At 38.9% G+C, this 21685-nt stretch overlaps 2 protein-coding genes across 6 annotated transcripts; one reads left to right on the forward strand and one right to left on the reverse strand.

Annotated features, from left to right (window-relative positions):
• Positions 1–114: 114 nt before the first annotated feature.
• On the reverse strand, positions 115–15030 carry LOC131798392 (glycine amidinotransferase, mitochondrial-like). 5 transcript variants are annotated; one of them, XM_059116028.2, is made up of 10 exons: positions 14892–15030; positions 14343–14451; positions 10141–11212; positions 8819–8898; positions 3488–3683; positions 3111–3310; positions 2177–2398; positions 1875–2012; positions 1093–1425; positions 115–406 (listed from the first exon to the last, which is right to left on the reverse strand). In XM_059116028.2, exons 3-10 carry the CDS (start codon positions 10151–10153, stop codon positions 281–283), a joined length of 1308 nt encoding a protein of 435 aa, XP_058972011.2. In that variant the 5' UTR covers positions 10154–11212; positions 14343–14451; positions 14892–15030; the 3' UTR covers positions 115–280. The 5 variants fall into 5 exon arrangements, with proteins under 5 accessions (XP_058972011.2, XP_058972012.2, XP_058972010.2 ...); XM_059116029.2 differs by having other exon boundaries at positions 14328–14451; XM_059116027.2 differs by lacking the exon at positions 14343–14451.
• On the forward strand, positions 11870–13982 carry LOC131798422 (uncharacterized). Its single transcript, XM_066163060.1, has 3 exons — positions 11870–11889; positions 12145–12404; positions 13846–13982. The coding sequence occupies exons 1-3, from the start codon at positions 11870–11872 to the stop codon at positions 13980–13982; spliced, it is 417 nt and encodes a 138-aa protein (XP_066019157.1).
• Positions 15031–21685: the final 6655 nt, after the last annotated feature.

The raw sequence follows: 21685 nt of genomic DNA on the forward strand, positions 1-21685 counted from the left end.
TTTTTGTCGGTTAATCAGTATCATTTTTATAAAGTTGAGCTGTCTCGTAAGTGCTCTCTCAACTAGGACGATCAAGACAACTAAGCTTTAAATAGTACAAACGAGACAACAAATCACATTTAATATATCTTCAATAGGAACAGAAAATCGCACCACCATGTCACCACATTTACTGACCAAAGGCTAAAACATATGAAAAACTTGGTACATGTTGAACGTTTCATTCAGAGCAGACTAAAATATGTATGCGTACAATTCAAAAAGGCTTTTTCTGTTAGAGTTAAAAATACGACTCCAAGGTTCCCCGACGCCTGACGTCACATGTCCAGCAGTGGAAACCTCCGCCAAGAGAGTTGGCAAAGCGGATAGAGACAGGAACACATTTGATTCCAAGATTCTCGAACATCTGTTGAAAACGAGTATAGCGTTTAAGCAAAACACGTCACTTCCTAACACCAATATGCTCTAAAACAAAGAGAGCACGCATAGTTAACTGGACACGTACAAGCGTTAAAAATAACTGGATACGTGCAAGCGTTATCATATTTAGCTTCCAGCGCTAGCAGATGCTTTGCAGCGTGTAATACTCTGTAGTTGGGATTCAGAGCTATCTTAAACTTCTCATATGCATCAGAAGTTCATGTAGTGACCATCGTCGAACAATAAAAATTCAGTGGAATTAAAAAAAATGTGTGGTTCGTTTTAATGAGGCTTACTAGTGATCGTGTCTCTACGTAATTCCAAAAAACATGTGAACCTTCTTTTTTACAGACCTAGGATACTCTTTAGGCAAATTCTAACAATATGCATTCAGCCGTTTGTACCTCGGAGTGACGACATTCAAGTTTGCATTAGCTGTGAACAAGACATCTTGTTTTACTCTTCTACAGGGTTGATTAAAAAATTTTAAGGTAAGTAAATAAAATTAGATTTTATTTCGAATTTTGCTGTTTGCCGTAGCCGTAATTATCATGCTTAAACTCAGTAACAGCGCGATATCTTGGGGTATAGCGACTAAAATTAACTTTCGAAGTAAAAACCTCATCTGCAATTTGTTCCACTTCTTATCCATCAAATCAAGTATTATTTCACCTTTTGTGTAGTTGTCTCGTTTTTATCCACCACGACTCTTGTCGGATCCAACATGAGGACATTCATGGACAACCACTTGGACGACATCCACAGGGGGTGTGTGTCTGGTATGAGAGGCAATGGTGGCTTGACCACAGTCCACCCAGCTTTATGGAACAGCTCGATCTGATGACAAGGCCGTTCAGGATTGGATAGAACCAATCCGGGTCCAATGATGTTGAAGGTAGCGTCAATATGCATCGGATTGGGATCATCAAAGGATAATTTATGCACACGATATCCACGCTCTCCAAGATGTCGCCTCATCCATTCAATGCCCAGGTTGTTTGTGACCTGTTGCAACGAACGAGGCGGCAGACTATTTATCGAGTAGAATACGAAATCTCGCTTGTCAAATGGAGAAAGCTGTTTCTCGTCTTGTTACGATTGTGAGTAAATATGATGAGGAAAATGGAAAATTAGGGAATAGGGGCACTCAGATATCTTTCTTTTTACGACTAAGACAAAACAATACCATATTTTATAAGATTATTTACAAGGTAAATAATTGAAATACTTTGTTTGACATGGAATCAAAGAAATAAATGCATTGTCCGAGACCTTTTATCTGAATACTTCTTAACTTGTGAATTACTTTCCGCCTTTATAGGAATCCATATCCGGCTTATGATCCGTGTACCGTGTAAATATATCTTACGCAAAAAGAGCATAAGGCCGAGTATAGGACTTCATTATTGACAGTAAGCAGTGAGAGTTTTTTGGGAGTAATATATTTGTTTTACCTGACTCCTTTGAACAAATATATCACGGCCTGCTCGGATGAAATCAGCGGCATCAAAACAGGGTTCAAACTCTGTGGTAACAAACTTTCCCGAAGCAGCCAGCTTGTGGCGGTCCTCCACTGACCGTATGGCATAGTTCTAAAAGTTATGACGGCAAAAACCAAATTTCACTCAGTGATTTTACTTTAAACAAGCTACTTATATGGCGATAAAATAATGCAAAAAATTCTGACAATCTCCTAAGCAGCCGCAAAACAAGATCTTTTTTAAGCGAAAAAATTCATAATCAATCAAGCCCGTACCTCATCATATAGGTCGTCGCTCATGAGGGGTTTAGGTGCAGTCGTCCATTTAGCACCACCGCTAAAGTATTCCTTAAGCAGGGACCTGTAGGCACGGTACTCAAAGAATCGAGACCGCCATGCCATAGGCGCCTCTATGATTTCGTCGCCAACCACAAGCAGAATGTCACGTGGCATGGCTGCGTATAACCCGGATGATTGGAAGTCAGGAGTTTTATAGACCTGGTGAAGACATTTAAATTTAGTTTAAGCCAAGCCTGAAAACATAACTCAATTATAGTTCCTCCTTTCATTTTCCTGCCGTTCACTTTATTAGAACTCCCTTCGGATATTTTTATACCCGAACAATTCAAGGGGGGTTAGGTTGTTGTGAAAGATGAAGAGTCAGAGGTGTTTGAAAGTAGTTGGGGGATGGGCTTTCTTTTTTTAATTTGAATAATAAGGAGTCTGACATCTTTTTGAAGTGCATCGGACAGTGAGTGTGAAAGTAACAGTCAGACAATGAGTACATTTTCTACAGTGGAAGCAGCGATGGGTGAGAAGGTGAGAATGTCATCAATGAACTAGAAATTGTGCAAACAACTAGAAGAGGGTGAAAAGTAGAACACTGGTCCATGGAATACACTGATCTTAATTTTGTAACAGATTACGCTGGCGCATATTATAACACAACTTGAAACAAAATCAGTCGGGCTGTAAATGATGCTACCCACTAAGCAACCTATTTAGTCTATTTATATTATTCAATTATTTTACAGAGGAGGGGTTGGGTTGGAGCTTAAACCTAGTTAGGGACTTATTTCCTATTGTTTTTGCTCCGGTACTTCTTTGTACAAATCCTTAAATAAATTAATAAATAAACTAAATCCTAATTTAGCCAAGTTTCTTCTTTCAACTCCTTAAGTAAGGAGAGATAAGATTTTTTTTTTCTTACCTTTGAGAAGTCAATTGGTTCAGGTCGGCGAACTTTCACTCCTTCGTGTCGTAGAATGTTACAGAATTCTTCGATTTCCAGATGCGCTTTTTTAAGATGTAATACAGGAAACGATTGGCCGCCAAAAGTATTGAAAAACGGCCAGTTTTTCTCATGAGTATTTGCTTTTACTTCTATCGAAAACTCGGGCACGGTTGCCCCTGGAGAAAGAGAGTAAAGCAAAGACATTACTCGATGTGTCACTTAGCACTTGGATCACTCACTGGCTCACACATATTCATAGATTAAGAGTTATTTTGGTACTGACACAGAGTGAACTTCTTTCAGAGAGCTAGGAAGGGGTGCCATTAGTCAGCACTCCAGTTTAACAAATTCACCTTCAACGCGTCCCACGATGACTTCTTCAAGAGGATCCCATTCGTTGTATGAACACACTGGGCCTTTCACTTTCTCAGAAAGTAATTTCCCACCGTTCAAGCCATCAGCAAAGTCACCGGATGGGTAATTAGCTGACTGTACTCTGGCATGTGTCTCTGTTTTGCTTTTTACCAGTGTGGAACATGTCCGCAACCACTAAAACATAATTTAAGATGGTTTGTGATTATAAAAGCAGCATTGACAATAGAGTCGTTCTTTTTGACCCTCAATAAAAATTTACACAATTCAGGTCCTATTTACAACTACTCGTTTCAGTAGTGTTCTTAGCTGCGAGGATCTCCTAATTTCATCTTTCTACCGCAGTGCAAATATGTGAATTTTCATATATCTAAAATCTTCATTCAATGTGACCTCAGTTGTAATATGACCAAAGTTTGCAATATGGTACTGTTTTTACCTTGTTTAGATTTCCATTACTAATAATATACATGAAAAAATTACTCAATTTTGATTGGTTAAGATAAATGCAGTTTCCAGGTAATTCAGTGCAAGAGAGGGTTAATTCAGTGCAAAGCAGTACAAACCAGACATTTTGATTGGTCAATAATCAAAGAAACTCACAGATAGCCAATTGAGTACGAGCCTTAGATGTCGCAACATATTAACTGTGTTAATAAATTAACAATTAACTGTGTTAGTCTGTTAGAGGAAAATCAATCCTCTCAATAACTCAACAAAACCCAGTAAAAGGAGAAGATTCTTCTCAATAGAATATTCAGAGCTCAGAGGAGAACAAAGACTTTCTCAGCATGAATGCTTTTGAAAGTGATTCTTTACACAAGCAAAGTCAATCTTTGGAGGAAAACAATCAATTTAAAACCGAATATTCATTCTTGGGTGAAGGACAAAAATTCTCATGGGAGACTCAGAAACTGACATTCATTATCCCCCCTCCACACCCCACTCGCACGACACCACCAACAAATGAGACAGGGAATCTGTTTGAGCATCTTTAATGAGGAAACAAGGAGCCCCTGAGGGCTCAAGGAAAGCCCCTGGGGTGGGAAGGAGGGCAAGCAATAAACGAACAAAGGAGTGAAACACAATATTAAGTGTCAACTAAATGTCTGTCAACATCAAGCCAGGCACAGCATGTAGGCCTGGGGCTAATTAATTTATTCCCCTTGGAATATCAAACAAATATTGGTTCTTCAGGGAAGAGCAGTAATTCTTCTGATAAGCTTGGATATCATCTTGGGAGGAGAGAAGTGGTTCTTCTTAGAAGAATACCTAATTAACTGGTTCTTGACAAAATAACTTTGTTCCTTTGGGAAGAAATTAGTATTCTTCTAACAAGAATCAAACATAAATGAGATTCTTCTCATGGGAACTCTTAACCTTGGGAGAAGACCCACAGTTCTTTCCTCAAGAGCCAGATTTCTTCTCCTCAGAATTATATATCTCCTCTGGGGACAAAGAGTCTGAGGCACTGTTTACACGGACACACTCTAAATCGCTCTTAACTTCAGTTCTTTTGAACAGAATTTAAATTCTTTCTGAAAGATTCGTGCCTCTTCAGGGAAGGATTTATTGTTTCAAATTCTTTGTCCCCAGAGGAGAATCTGAAGAGAAGAAAGCTGGTTCTTGAGGAAAGAACTATGGGTCTTCTCTCAAGGTTAAGAATTCTTATAAGAAGAATCTTGTTTATGTCTGATTCTTGTCAGAAGAATACTAGTTTTTTCCCACAAGAACAAAATTATTTTGTTAAGAACTATTTAATGGTGTATTCTTCTGAAAAGAAACCCTGCTCTCCTCCCAAGATGATATCCATTTAAGGAAAGAATTGTGGGTCCCCTCCCAAGGTTAATAATTCTCATGAGAAGAATCTCATATATGTCTGATTCTTGTTGGAAGAATACTAGTTTTTCCCCACAAGAACAAAATTCTTTTGCCCAGAACCAATTAATGAGTTATTTTTCTGAGAAGAAACACTACTGTCCTCTCAAGATGATATCCATTGAAGCAGAATCTCATTTTTTAAGCAAGCTTATCAGAAGAATTACTGCTCTTCCCTGAAGACACAATATTTGTTTGGGAAGAGTGTCAGTTTCTGAGTCTCCTCATGAGTTTTTTCCCTTCATTCAAGAATGAAATTTTTTTTTAATTGATTGTTCTTCATAAGAGATTGAATTTGCTTGGGTGAAGAATCACATTTAAAAGCATTCTTGCTGATAAAGTCTTTGTGCTCTTCTGAGGTCTGAATATTCTATCGAGAAGAATCTTTTGCCTTTACTGGGTTTGTTGAGTTATTGAAAGGATTGATTTACCTCTAACACAATAAATTTCACTGAAAAGAATCTCATTTCCTTTGGATTTATTTCTTAACATACAATCAACATAACATAAAACTAAATCATATTTATAATGTATATGTATGCATCAAGTTATCTATGAACAACTATATCAGCACTCACCGTATTGAAAACATTTACTGATTATCACCTCATTTTTTGTATCTTATAATGACATAATATCACTTTTAAATCATACCCCATTTTTTAAAATCTATTCTTCGACATACAATTCACAAAAATATAATTAACTTACATATTCACAACATCATGTATGCATTGAATTATCAGTGAACAACTATATCAACATTCCCTGTTATTGACCTCTTTCAATTTTTATCTACATATCTCATTCTTTGTATATTAGTTAAATATATCATTCCCTGATCATACTCCATACCATTCATTACTTTCACAATCTGCATCAAAGCAGTTGTTGTACATCAATCAATTAATAGCATGCCAATTGTAACCCCTAGTCCTTTCCTATGACCTCTTCTCTAGCTGTGCAATCCAGTATTTATCTGTTCGCAAACATGATTGAAAGTGGAAGGGGAATACTCAATTTTGAATCATGCAAAAATAGTTAAATTTTGTTGCAAATTGAAGCCTTCAAGTACATAATTCAGCCCCACTCGGTTGTAATTTATCCTAACCTCGAGTTCTAAAACTGTAATGAAATTTGTCAGTCCTGCAATCAGTAGATCATATATGAACAAGGTTCAATCAGTTCCTGAAGAGCGCTTCCTTCCAACAGCTTTTTCATCAGCATGTTTCCAAGGAAGGTTGGGTCCAATCAAGCAGGATTTAGTTTCTTGGACCTCATCTTGTTGATACGAGATTCCGTCGATCGGTCGACACTGAATTATTTCAATAAGAGCCCACCTGACACTCCGAATGTTCCCATTGAATCACTCTATATGAACCCAGATTTGAATGCCCTCCTAATGTACAAGTTAACCTTGGAGCAGAAAGCAGTATTGGCCACTGAAATCTCCTTCCTCATGTGAGACCGAAACAAGGCAACGACAACTTATTATTCGGCACGCATTCTTGAAAGCCGTGAAAAACGTTAAATGAGCCCGCATAACCGAAATCGGATACAGTGCGATTACCAAGCGCTTGGAATCGACCGCGTTTTCTCGCTTGCCAGTACGACAGATTCCAATGACAAAAATTTAAGGAATATTTTGGAACTGCTCAAACCTCCAGATAGGTCTTTCACTTCCAAAGTTATTAATTTTGGTGTTGTGAATGTTCACACGAAAATTTAATGTAAATTATCGCGGCTACGACACCATATTTTGTTTTCCTAGCGTATCGTTCATGTACCTACTCCACCGCTGTATTGTAGCAAAGCTTTATCAGACTTCATCAGATAATTTGGTCTGTAGTTATCAAAGTTACTTGCAATAGAAGTTACCTTAATAAAATTTTGGTTATAATAGATTCTGCCTCTTATCTCATGAATTCTGAAATTGCGATTCTTTTCATAAGATCTGCAATTAAACATTCTCTCCAGAAGAACCTTCTACCTCTTTGCCTGCTAGAAAGAATCCTCGTTCTTGAGAAAAAGAATTCCGGATTCCTGTGGCAAGAGTTTGTGAAATTGCAATTCTGTTCGTAAGATTTGCGATTAAATATTATTTCCAGAAGAACTCTCTGCATCACTGCCTGCTGAAAAGAATTCTCGTTACGAACGAGAATTCTCTTGAGTTGAGAAAAAAATTCCCGACTCTTGTAGCAAGAGTTTCTGAAATTGCAATTTAACATTCTTTCCAGAAGAACTCTCTGAAAAGAATTCTCGCTCCTGAGAAAAGAATTCCCGGTTCTTGGGGCAAGAGTTTCTGAAATAGAGATTCTTCTCAAGATATTCAGATGTAATGTATTCTTACCACAAGAATTCTCTTCTATAGTCAATCTTGTTTCAAGAACCTTCATTTTCCTCGAAAAAAACACCATTAAAATAATTATTCTGATAAGAATTTTGGTTCTTAAGAGGAAAATATGCTATTTGGGGAATTTCGAGCGACGCGGTTTCATTTGTAACCGCATCGGTTTCGATACGGTTTCACCCTTCGTTTACACGGCATCGGTCGAGTTCGTTATCACAACCGGGTCATTCCGAAAACGAATCAAAAGTGGAGTGTTTTCAAAACGATACGGTTTCATTGGTCGTGTAAACGGCGAAACTGCATCGATTTAAAAACGGTTACTTATTTTGGCGCGAAATTGGCTGGCTTCTTCGTCAATACGCTCTAGAGTAAGGAAGAGAAAAGCAAAACGACGATTCTGGACTCGGCCTGGGAGAACTAGTGTCTGGTGGAACAACTTTCTGGACGGTGTCATGCTTGCATAAGAATGGAAGGAAAACTTCAGAATGGGCAAAGACAAGTTATGTGGTGAGTTGAGACCGTTCATCGAAAGGAAAGTAACAAACATGCGACTTCCGGTCTCAGTAGAAACACAGGTGGCCTCGACTATATATTATTTGTCAGATGAAGGACGACTCAGGAAAACAGCAAACGATTAAAATCGGGTGTTGCACTGTATTAAATTCAAATAACAAATTGTCTATTATTTTGCCATGGGTGGCAGGTCCATAAATTTTGATAAGCTTTCTTTTGGACTCTTTACTCGTTCCCCAGATCCAACAGACGAAATGCAAGGGCCTGAGAACGAGATCTTCATGGCGTAAACAGTTGGATAGGTTCCGTGTAGACACTTCGAAACCGTGTCGTTTTCGATGCGGTTTCAAGGTCATGAAACCGTTTGGATTGGAAGCCGCGTCCGTGTAAACGATGACTGAAATAATAAATTATTCTCTGAAGAGACATGAATCGTCCAGAAAGAATTTAATTCCTGTTCAGAAGAATTGAACTTAAGAGCGTAACAGTGAACTAGAGGCTAAATTTTAATTTTCCATTTTTACGTCAGGTCTCGACTAGAGTCAAATATTCTGAACAGCAAAATACTTACCACTCCAAACCTAACCGCTTCACGTCCACGGCAGCCACCTTTGACTATCCTTATATTTAGCATGCTGTCTTCTGTTAAATCTGAAATCGTAGAACAAACTTGTTGATATTCATTACTCTAACAATTAAATATCTTAACTTTATTTTCATTAGTTCAACATTTACCTTGTCATTCAGTTTTGACACCCAAAGGAATTAAACATAAGAAAGTTTCACACTCTTTTATCAATTATTTCTGGCAACGTGTCACTCTATTTGAACTTATCTACGTCAGCTCAGCAGGGAGGGGGCGTTTTGTCTGCGCATGTCCTGTAAATTTGTTTGATGCGACACAGCGGCCAAATTATCGCGCATGCTTGAGATGCTTGCGAAAATTTACGCGCGAAAAGGAATGGGAATGATAATATTTCCATAGTAACGCTAAACGGTGATAAGAAGGCATTTTTAAAATTCGAATAAAGGGGTAAGTTTCTAAAGAAACTGTGGTGCTGCGTCGGTGGGAGTATAGCAGGTAGTTAGTGTTAACAACTGGGTTGAAAACGTAAATTAGCCATCGTAAAGGGTAAAAAAGCTGACGTTTCGAGCGTTAGCCCTTCGTCAGAGCGATTGGTATTGGTAAATTCGTATTGTTTGTTTTATTTCGCGGGGATAAGCCCTAGACTCAACAGATAAGGTTCCCACTTTCAAGAAAGTTTCTTTAAAACCTGCTCTGCTACATATCTTTCCCAACAGGAAAAATATTCAGGCTAGAGGTGTAAATTTTGGTATTGAAGTGGAGCGGTCGTAACAGGGCAAAGAACTTCGTAGCCCGTGTTAGTTACAGCACTTGTTTTGATCGCCTCCTCAGTAGGCAAACCGCCCGTCGAAAAGGTTTGTTGTCTGGGAGAAAAACACGCTATAGCTCTACTTGTCGAGGAAGGATAATTGCCTTAAATACTGAAATGGCTCGAGTGGCGGAGGTCAAACGAGGAAAATTTGTATGTGAATTCCACTATCAGCAATTACGAAAAAGGAACAACATCTGCTGGTGCCTGCTGCCTTCCCATTCTTCCACACCAAGTAAGACATCCATCACCACTAGGCTGAACAAAGTTTTTGACGAGGGTGGAAGAAGTATAGAAAGTTACCGACCAGGGACACGGTGGTGCACAATTTGTCGGATAAGTGCCGATAAAACCTTTGCTACGCAGATCACCAATGGCCAGTAAGGAGAACAACGATAAATAGTGATATTCAACGGCTGTCTTCTCTTGATGCATACTCTAATTTTATATACTTCATACAATTTACATAACAAAAAATAAAGAAATGACTTATTCTCACCTTGTTCGCACATGAAGATCAATAACTTGAAACAAAAATCTTTATGCGAAATGAAGATGAGTACCTTGCAAAATTCAGTTGGAGTGCCAAGCAGAGTTGACAGATGCTCAATGTCTTTAACAAGCTTCAGAACTTAAATGTATGCGCCAAAACTTATTAACGTCATGAGCGTGCACATTAGGAATATGAAGCACGCTCTCGCAATTGAATTTGATTAGACAAATTTACTAGCTATGTTATAAATTCAATTCAAATTATATAAAACAAATAGATTCCAAGTTGCCGTGCGTCTGTTCAGTAATAAATCACAGAGGACGTCAAAATGTGGTAAGAACATCAATGAAATTCTCGGCTGCGTCTCGTGTGCCACTTCTTTGTTCTTACCACATTTTGTGCATATTCTTTACAAGTAAACACATCTAGTGTTCAGTGTTAAAAACATTTCTACATAACTCACAGGGTCTGGTCTAAAACATACTACTGCATTTTCTAGATAGTTTTTCAGACCTGATGGAAAAATTTCAGTTAGCTTTGTGCAGGCACTAGAGTGGGGGTCAATCTCTATACAGATCCAAAGAGATGCAGGCATTTTTTGAAACCCATGCACCACATCTCTTTGACATCCTCATCAAAGCACTAACCAGTGCAGATGGATGTGCCACCAGTGAGAGCTATTCACATTTACTGCAGCAAAGAACAGTGGCACTTCTTCACTGCTAGCTCACTTTAGGTATTAAATTTTGTAAAAGCGCTCCAGTTAAATTTTATTGCATGTGCTTAAAGTTTTGTCATTCAAAGAATAAAAAATTGTAACATTTTATAAAATTTTACAATTTCCATGCCAGCCTTTCTAGTGTGTTAACAGGAATGACACTTAATTTCCTTCAGATCCCAGAAAACATCCCATCTCTAAGAACAGGGTGGAATGTTCCTTGCCATGCATGGGTTAACCAGGTCTGCTCAGACTGCAGGGGGAGTCTTGGACTTTAGCACTTGAATGTTTGAATGACATGTTTAAACAGCAGCAAGCAAAAAACCATACGGAAGTTGTGCACAAAACAGTGGAGACAGCCTGCAAGGTACAGCAGAAAAAAATAGAATGGACAATAAAACAGTAAAAAACAATAAAATCAAATTGTTATTGTTATTTTTTTTTCTTTCAGACCAAAAAACTTATTATTATTATACTTTATAAATATGCCTACTACACCAAATGATAAGACTAGTTTTAAAGACCATTTTTAAACTTTGCAAAGACCTAGAGTGCGTTAGTCTACTGTACTTGATGGAAGAAGTTTTTATTTTTTAATTGTCTGGTCATTTTTAGAAGCTCCAACCTCGACAACTATTTTCAAACAATGAGGTTTGCTGTTTTGTTTATTTGTTAGAGGAGCAATCATTATGACAAATCCACATTATCATTTTTAAGTGACACTGCACATCAAAAACTCAACAGTAAAGATTACTACAGTACTAAATGGTGCATCTTAGCTTCTTTACCAGAAAAAAAGGTGGAAATCTGGCATTCTCTTTAAAGAGATTCCATTGAGCTCCATTACCCAGCAGAAAGGATTAGGCTGAATGCAAAGCTATTGAACACAGATGGAAGTCAGGAAACATTTTGTAATGGAGTATCTTAGAGGGACAGGTGAAAGGGATCAAACTCTCCTTGCTGGATGATCAGCAAAATTTACAATAAAAAAGTTGCAACTTATTGTAAAAAATCTTCATGGCTCAGGAGGTAAGCAGGTAGGTTGGATGAAATGGAATAGCACTTGAGAAGTACCTAATACTTTCACTCTCTTCATTTTGTGTGCCCATCAGTTTATGAAAATAATGCAAGTTGGCTGTCATATTGTTTTCAAAAGGAAAAGTTAGCTTTATTTTTAAAGCTCATATCAAAATACAAAAAAAGAAACCAGAAAGATTCCTTTCAAAGGTTATAAAACACCCCTATTGTCATAAGGAAATCTGTTACACTGGGTTTATGCCATCCTGATTCAGTATAAGCTTTCACACAATTTTAAAGGTATCAAGAGAAATTGGCAACAATGGAAGACTACTAGGAGAGCCAAAATATAACCTTCCATCATTTGGCAACACAATAATTGATTCAAGGTCTCTCCCACTAGCATACAGTCACCACAGAATTAAACAGAATCTTGAGTCAAACCCCAATGTCTTATGTGACTTCCCAAGCTGCAACAATGAAAGCAATTCAGAGATAACACGGCTTGTATGTTTCGACACTTGTCACCTTAACTGAAAGAAATGAAATGTGGTGTCCTATTTGCAAGGATCCTTTTCTAACAAGAGTAAACGAATAAAGTGATTCCTTCAATAATGATCCAAGGCTGTGCTCCAGGAAAATTTCCAGGTAACCCTTTGGGCTCCCAACCATTCCAGCTAGGGTGCCCAGCCCTCCAGGTTGGTCACCCAAAAATTAATTAATTAATTAATCAATCAACCAAGCAATTAGTAATTTATAATTGATTTATTTCATGTTTTTATCAGTTAATATTTAATCAAACCATAAATTAAAACTTTTCACACTGTGTGACAGAGTGTTTTGCTGTTTTTAGTGGTGAGTTTGTGTTATTTTTCAAAAATTGTGCTTCTTTGGATATTTTAAAACTGCTTTGAACTTTCATTTGAAAGCATCAATATCATCAAGTCTAAATGTGAAATCATTATAAGCTCAGCTCTCGCCAAATCTTCATAAAGTAATTGTAAGTCGCTTATCACAGATATCAATAAACACCTACAAACAAAGCTGGCTTACTGGAAATTTGCATATAGAAAGAATCTTTGTTTGAAATAAAGATAACCATGCTACACTTTCCAAATCCATAGAAACGCTGAAATAAATCAGACACTGATCATCTCAAGGAAAATCCCAGTGTTCAACCCTTATTTTTGCAATATCTGTGCAGTTTAAAACGTGTGAGGTGAAAGGAACTATTGTTTCAATAATTATTGTAATTTGGGTTCATATGAAATCATGTGGAATGAAACATGACAGTAACTTTGAGATCTTCGAACGTGAACAATTTGACTACATATTGCGCAAAAGAATATTTTTCTTATTTTTTCTTATTTTATCAACCAAATAAAAATGTAGCAATCAATCACCAGATTTACCTCTGAGGCGAATGCTGCACAAGGGGCTGAGTGCACAGCTGGGTGACCAGAATACTTTTTTCAGTTGCCCGGGACCAAATGTTAGTTGCCTGGGGCGACCGGACGCCACTAGAGCTCAGCCTTGTGGTCTTATAGAGCGTGATATGAGTAGTAACATTGCAAAGAGCCACAATAGTCATGAACAACCTGAAAGCCAGCCAGAAGTAAATACTTCTTGGACTTCATACTTTTACAAGTCCCATGACTGGAAGAACATGATAATGAGAAATTTTTAGCAAATACCACACACACCACAGCCAAGTGCTCCACACAGAACTCAAGAGAGACGACATAACACAGAAAGGCCTACTTCTGTCACAAATTCACACAGACACCACTGTTCACACTGTGGGCAACCTGGCCACTGAAAATCTTGAGATTCACCCATTACCTGCCCTTACCTATTACAATCACACAATCAATCTCAACAACAAACACCATCAGTAGCTGAACAAGAGTTTTCTAACTTAAGTGTACCACCACAATCCATTTCAATACATGTTCCATCTTCAACTACACAATCAGTCACATTCTGGGAACTGCCAGCCTTCCTATCTCGGTCAAAAATTGGAGGTCATCAAGGTAGCAATGCTTGTACAGCTATTTCTTTGTTGTTAGCAAAGACATACATACCGGTAACAAACAAATCCTTCCTTCACTGAAAAACCACCAACCACTGACTCCAAGCTGGATTCTAGCCCTCATGTCATTTATGATGGGGGAAAATCAGGTATATGACAGTTTCATGCAGTCACCATCATATTTTGGTGTTGTTGAAGCCATATCTCTTGTCAGAAGCAGCTTGGGTAGTGTGAGCTATGAAGAGGGGTTAACTGTTTGTTTTATCAAGGAGCTTAATTCAAGTGAGGAATCTGCTCTGAGTTTTCACCTAAGCAGAAGACTTACCAACACAAATGCTGTTTTTATAATAATTAATGGTTTAACAATTTCATTTGTAAGTGATGCAAATGACAACATCATCTTAATGGATAACCATCTCCACTAACCAAAAGGCGCCTTACTTGCACAGTCTCACCGCAGTGACATTAAAGAACTATTAAACTGGCTGAAGTTAAAGCTATCTGCGACGGCGAATTTGTGTACGGTTACTTTCATCAACTTCAGGTAACACTGTGTAGTAAGAAATGCATGTAAACGTCAAACAACGGCGGTTGATCGTTAAGTGATATCGACATATTTCCCGACACAAAGGTTAAGAAATGTGTCAAGTGTAAATGTTATTGCATCTATTACGTTTAAGTTGTGTTGAGGAAGCAATCAGGCGGTATTGATTGGTACACTGTTACATTGAGCTTATATGTCGATCAAAAGAACGTTCACATAACAAAACGACCGACAGATTCAAGACTAATTTCGATTGTAAAACAGCTTTAACTACCACAAGAGGTTACATCGAAAAGTTTTCTAAGTTTAAAGCTTGTACTGAACAAATACCGATGATGAAATGAGTTTTGTAAATAAATTTGGTGAATGGAACGGGAACGGGCAACAAGCTGTCTGAATAAATTTAAATCAGCTTTAGTTGAACTGTCTAAAATAATTCTACTTACCCTTCAGACTTTGCCATAAGAACAAAATCCATTCAATTTTCCGGTCGGATCACATCAATATCACTCCCAAAAAGTGTAAAACGATGTTCTGTTCGTTCTTCGGAGAACTTCATACACACTGGAATCACAAATCGCGGAAATCGCGCTAAATCCGCCGAGCATGCGCACTCATTTTGCCGCTGTGTCGTTTGATACGAGACACCGCTGGTATGCATCGGTTTCCCGCTAAAGAATCACGACAGGAAAGAAGCGGGAATTTACGTCGGAAAACGTCGAGTAGTTGAGACAACCTTTCTAGTCATTTTTCCCTCTGAAACTAGATGGAGGCGGCAAAGTCTCAAAATTGTTATGTGTGGTGTGTGGATACAAACGACTTGGAGTCTTGTCTAGTGACTGTTTGAGCGATCGATGTAGATGATGTTATTTGTGAAGGAGGGGGGCATTGGGATTTCCGGTTTTGCGGTTTTGGCTATTTTTTAGCTCGGCTTTTCGGTTTTTGTGTTAAAAAAATTTCAGTTTCTTGGTTTTGGTGTTCATTGCGGTTTGCGGATATTTCGTTTTTCGCGTGAAATACTAACAGGTTTTCGGATTTGATATCAGATGCGGTTTTCGGTTTTTCCTATTTGACCTATTTGAGTTCCGGTTTCTCTTCGATCTGAGCGGCAATTACGCGCCTCTACTGATCTCGAATAGCCGCTAAACGTACATGTTATCGAAAGGAATGCGTGAAAAACCAATTGAAAGGAGGGGGAGGGGAGGGTACGGCCACAGGTAGGGTACGGCTAAGCACGGAATATCGCCAGGGTTTCTTTATCAACGCCACCTCAAAGTTGGTGACCAAGTTACAGGCCACACGAGACTGATTGATTCAACATTCCAATAGAATCTCCAAACTTTCAGGTCTTAGTTCGCGAATGGAAACGTTAGATTAAGATTAGGGATTTTCGATGAAATTTTCCAGAGCTATTGCTTTTTGCGACTGCAAAATTGCAATCCTATAGAGGACTTTGGTGCGAATTTCCTTAATTTAACTAGGCTCCGTTACCAGCTGCTGAGTCCCCAGAGACCATGCTCGAGGTCCTCGAGAGAGCAGCTGTTAATTTAAGCAGATACTAGAAGATACGAATGCCAAGTCCATGGCATTCATAAATCCTGTAATGAAATTAGTGCAGTTTACTCTGTATGCTCCACTTGTCACCACTGTATCGGATCGATCAGGGTTTTAATAACTGGGATGTGTATATCTATTGGTTTTGACAGGCCCCAATGCCCCCCTCATGAAGGATGCAAAAGGCCTGTCGAAAAGGACAAACGAATTGGAAAATATACCTTTATCGTGTCATTACTATCTCAAGTTACGTTGATCATTATTTGAAGTACTCACTTTCGTGAGAGCGTTTTTTAGAGCTTGAAATAGTGCAATTTACTTCTAATTTTAGCGAAAAATTGAAGTTTACAGAAGTTTATGTTCTGTTTCAAAATATTTTTTTTGACATGAATCGCAAACGGCGGAGCCGATTACCAAAACAAAAAAGTCAGTGTCGAGTAAAAAAAAGTAAGACAACGTTAGTACTAGAGATACGGTCGTTACATCAAAGAGCTTGTTAGAAATTGAGGAATAGTTATGGATTTTACTACCGAAACAGGTAGACTGTTTTTCCGCAGACGTGCGTAACAGTTGCCGTTAGCGACAAAGGTGATCGTTTTTTGGTCACGTGACTAAAAAGGTGTTAGCACAAAAAGCAAACGCTTGTAACAACATTCCTTGGCATTTCTTTGCCCGCGCTTTTGCTGTCTGTCGTCGTTTATCCGCTTTCGTTTAGTAATACACCATGAACCAGCTAAAAGTGTCCTATATTTCTTTTCCGGAAGATCGATGGTGTCTACTTTTGATGATCTGATCGAATCTGATGCGAATCGTAAGGAATAAATTAGAGTGTTTACAATTTACTCCTGATGAAGAATTGTGGATTCAGGACAAGGACGATGAGGATACTTTTGTCAACTTGCGACTTGGAGATTCGTTTCACGATGGCTTCAGATGTGCTCAATTAGTGTCAGGTACAAAGTTCAGAAGGCTAAAAATAAAAATCCAGTGGCAGCCAAAATTATATCCACCAAGCGACGTGAAATTATTGAACGTGAGATAATCGGCAAAACTGGTGTCAAAGGTGCAGAATCGAAATAGCGGCTGTTATTTAAAGTGGAGAAATCTAATTTCTTAACGGCCACAGTTGCTGGAATGAATGCACCACGCTCTTGGGAATGTTTTCGCACGGACAACGAGTTTAGCTGCAATTATTGCATGTTTAGCGGCAATTATTGCAGTTTCTGAATCTGATACGCCAGTAAGCCAAATAACAGGCTATCACAATAGTCAAGGCGGTTAGAAATAAAGGCAGTTATCAGAGTTTCAGTACATTCTTTGCTAAGATGCTTCCTTATCCTCCTAGTATATGCTTTCACCGATGTGCCGCGTTTTCAATTTTCGGGAAACTTTAAACGCAATTTTTAAGATCAGTTTTTCCGATCGCGGCTCTCTTGCATGACTTCCAGACCAGCTCAGTTCATCTTCTCTCGTGTGGTAGAGCTTTTGTAATTTTCCATACAAAATATTATTTTGTAAAGAATAAGAGAGACGGTAAGCCTATTATTAATATTATTATTATTATTATTTATCTTTTGAACCAAATGCTGTAAAATTAGTGTGAAGCAGATTGATGGTAAAGTCGTTTTGCGGCCTAGCGACCGCATTTCTTCCTGTACACACACAGCTTTCATGACGTAAAACAAAGGGGATGCCGAGATATATTTAGGACGTTGGATATGTTGTGATTTATGATGGTAATGGGGCCGAGAGGAGTCCAACTCGGTCCGTAATCATACGAGTGACTAACAAAATCAGACGAGCGCGAAGCGGGAGTCCGATTTGTTAATCACAGTATGATTACAGACAGAATTGGACGACAAGAAATCGTTTTACCAATCAATCATAATCATTTTAATTTCCGAAAAAACAAAAACACCAAGAACAAATATCTCCAGTGGAGAAAATGTCTTTTGTTCAAAATTCCTCTATTTTGGAAATTCCCAAGTTTTCTTTGGATAATTGGTTGTTGCTATGGTCACTGTGATCATTTCTGTGATTGGTGGATTAGCTAAGTGGACTTAGTATGATTGGCTGCTTCGACTGTCCGATTACAGGTGTCCAGTTACAGCCAACTGTCATTTGTTGTGGTGCAGAAAACTTTAGGTCAACGGGGTCAAGTTTCATGAACTTTGATTGGACCATTACATTTGCATATTTATGATGTCGACTATAAAGCCTCTAACAACCATCCATACAGCGTAGTTCACCATGACGACAAGACTCTCGTCGTACGCTTCCTTTCTCAAGCACCTAAAGCGATAGAATGTAGGCAGTGCCATACGGAGTTCCCTCGAAGAAAAATAGTGATACCACTTGATATTATTCTTTCACTTGAGGAAAAATGGATGTACCCTGACCCAAACAATCAAGGGGAAAAACTGTCGTCGACAAGATGTACAACGAAATTTTATTGTATATAACGCTCCTGCATTTTGAGCCGATTCCCATACTTCGACCCCGCCTACCTGGAAATTTCACTAGAAGTGAGATCAGCCCCCAGAATTTTGATTTAAGCAGAGCTAGGCTGCGGTGAAATGTTGCGAGAAACAGTTGTGGTGTGAAGTGGTTTTCTATTGAGTACCATTGTCGTTGTCGTTCTTGTATTTCTACGTCTCCTGATTCGCGTCAATTCGCAATTAATTGCCAACAGGGATCATTTGTAAAGTTATTTTAACGTTGATGAAAATACGAATCAATTAATGTTCACGCTAGATAAGGTGTGTAGGTCTTGATTAGCTTTGGTGGCACCCATACGAAAATATATAGAATTGTTTGCTATCGCAAGACCTGTCAGGAATGTAGGCAAGAAAGAAACGTCAGTGGATGCTGTTCTTTAAATACAGCAAATTGAATTATCTCTAACGTTACAGCGGTGATTTTTTCCCTTTGTTGTTGTTTGCGAGATTCCTAGACTTTGCCATAGTGAACTTATTGCTTATAATTTTTTAAGGGTTCTTGTTATTTATAACAAAAGAAGGCTAATGCAAATGATCCTCGCAGCCTAATTAAGGCTTTGCAACAGTGCTTGAAGGACGTCTATCAAAGAAATGATTACGAACATTATTAATGCTAAAATTAATTAAAAGATGATGATAAACAACTGGTAGCGTGGCCAATTTCTTCCCTTCCATTACAAGGGGTCACATTATCCAATTTCACTCGCATACTGAGATAAAATGGTTATTCATATTTTAGGGCAAACGTTCTTCAGGGAAATGTTTAGCCTGGCGCGAATTATAATTTTCGAAACGCGGCATTTGGAGAGAATCTCTATCGTGTACAGTTAGTAACTAAGTGTGGAGGACTGAATTGAATCATCGTGAAATTCTCAAAAGTCGTGACTCGAACTGTAACTGACTACATCGGTGTACCCTTTATCTCTTATGAACTACAATTTTTCTTGCGTACAAAGATAAACATCAATCATACAACGGTCCTCGAGACGATGATGTTCCTCAGTCCTGTCAGGGTAACAAACCCTGCACCCGTACCAGAAACAACCTTGAAACTCCTACACGGTGTTGTTCTCAGCATCGTACCCGTCCACAGTATGGTTATCAACATGATGAATACAACGACCAAGTTTTCTGCTCTTCCCATAGCAACCAATCCGTAGAAAAGTTGGTTTTGAGTCTCCAACCGAGCAAGGGTTCTGAGGCAATGGTGTTGGGTTCCATCCTATTTTGATGGAGGTCTCGATTGCAGGCCGAAGCGATAGTGAAGTGTCAAAAGGATTGAACCTGGCTTGTTCTTCGAAGAGACGTTTAAAGCTAAGACATCCCTTGACATCCATCTCACAATACTCGAAGTGGCCGTTTGGAAGGTCACAGTGCTACAGCGAATGACTTGTTTTTCCCTCGCAGGTCCTTACGATGTCACAAGTAATCGCGCGTAGCATCTCTAATAAAATTTGGAAATCGCACAAACTGGGAGCCAATGCAAATTTGGTCAGTTCTTCGCAACCACATGGAACGAACGGAACGTTAGCTTCAGCATGAAGTTCAATGGCTGTATGAGTTTGAATCTTTCTACCATCTTTGAAACTTCGCCAGTTAAGATGGCCATCCACTTTAACTTCGGCAGTAACAATCACACGAGCACAACAGAGGCTGTCGTTATTCTTGATGGTGACCACAGTTTGCTTCATGCGTTTGAAAGTCTCAGGATGCGAATGGCCAGGTTTCATCTTTCTCTTTTCACCACTTCCACGAGGTGAACTTCGGACATGTGTAAAAGAAATCTGGAATGAATCATTCATTTCAAAGTTCTCGTTGGAATTCAAGGTAGGAGCCATTTGCTGTAGCATAGCATCCACACGACCACTTCCATTTAACCATTCTTTCGCCAAAAAACCATGATAATCGAAGGACTTCCGGAGTCGTTCGCTGGACAAATGGAAGTAAACGCGACCGTTTTCAGGGATCCGGTAGCGACGAATAAAGCTGAATAAGGTTTTGTGGGCTGCGGTGAATGACATCTGTGAGCTCTCCGACCAACTTTTGTTGAGGGATAAGTTGCCCCATCTCTACTCTGTCGATCCAGGAACGGATTCAGCGTAAACGACCTGCTTCGGTAAATTGTACACTTCCGCCAAGTTGTCCTTGAAAGGCACATTTCCAATGGGATTGTATCTCTCGAACTCGTCTTTCCACTGATCTTCACGGGTTTCGAGCTCGTGACATTTGCTCTCCAAATGTTTCACCTTCCCGTTGGATCCCAGCAATAAACATGTCAAGTTTTGTATCACTTGTGAAGCCATACTAACGGAGACAGTTGCAAAATGCTTTGTTCAATCCTCTCCGGAAGCCAGCACCTTGTTTGCGTCGTTCTAATGAATTTCTTCGCTTAGCCAATTCTCGCAAGACTTGTTTGTGATGTTTTAATCTAGCTGCGGTTGGAGGTGACAAAGGTACTCGATTCTTAAGTAAATTTAACACAAACTCACTCGCGGCATCGACCTGATCACTGTTGGCATGTTGCAACATATCCTCTCGAACGTTTCGATTTCCCTCTCTCTCAAGATGGATATCAAGAACGCCCGATGTCTCTGTGTTCGTTTTATCGTCTGAATGGAAAGCCACTCCTTCTTGGTCTGTGACGATAATAATTTACATTTGTTAAAATGGCTTTGCGTGACACTCTTTCGTGATTTTCCGTACCGTGACCACTATCAGGAGCGTTGCGTGATTTTGTAACGTAACCAAAATTTCAAGTCGGCCATTTTTTGGTGCACGGGTGAAATCCTGCCTTCTCATCGGTCAAAGAATTTACGTGACCACAGCCTCAAACATAAGGATATAGGGGTATCACCTTTGGCTACGAGCATTTGACACCCGAGGATAAAGAAACGGTAGCCATGTTGACTGATTTGTGAGAACTTCACGAATGCTTATTTTTTCCTGTTTATGATGTGCTGGGCGCTGTCCACTGGGGAAGAGTACATGTTCCGCTTGTCATTTAAGGAAATTTTTAATATTAAAATTGTTTTATTGAAAAACCTGTTGTTTTTTTTCTTATTCCCATCTCACCCTGCTTAACCTCCAAAATACTTTGGCGTGACATTTTGTCACATGACTCGTGACAATCATAGCCCTTAAAGCCAAGCTATTGTACATCTCATGAATTCACTAACATTTCTGGTCAC

This window comes from Pocillopora verrucosa, chromosome 1, assembly GCF_036669915.1.
Source record: "Pocillopora verrucosa isolate sample1 chromosome 1, ASM3666991v2, whole genome shotgun sequence".
Classification (NCBI taxonomy): domain Eukaryota; kingdom Metazoa; phylum Cnidaria; class Anthozoa; order Scleractinia; family Pocilloporidae; genus Pocillopora; species Pocillopora verrucosa.

Coding starts and splice junctions, on each gene's coding strand:
- LOC131798392 (XM_059116027.2), bottom strand. Junction 3,684..8,818: donor AAGCGGTTAGGTTTGGAGTG/GTAAGTATTTTG, acceptor ATTATGTTTTAG/TGGTTGCGGACATGTTCCAC. Junction 2,013..2,176: donor GCGACGACCTATATGATGAG/GTACGGGCTTGA, acceptor CATAACTTTTAG/AACTATGCCATACGGTCAGT.
- LOC131798422 (XM_066163060.1), top strand. CDS start 11,870: ATGGCTCAGGAGGTAAGCAG. Junction 11,890..12,144: donor ATGGCTCAGGAGGTAAGCAG/GTAGGTTGGATG, acceptor ATCCTGATTCAG/TATAAGCTTTCACACAATTT. Junction 12,405..13,845: donor CGACACTTGTCACCTTAACT/GAAAGAAATGAA, acceptor CTACACAATCAG/TCACATTCTGGGAACTGCCA.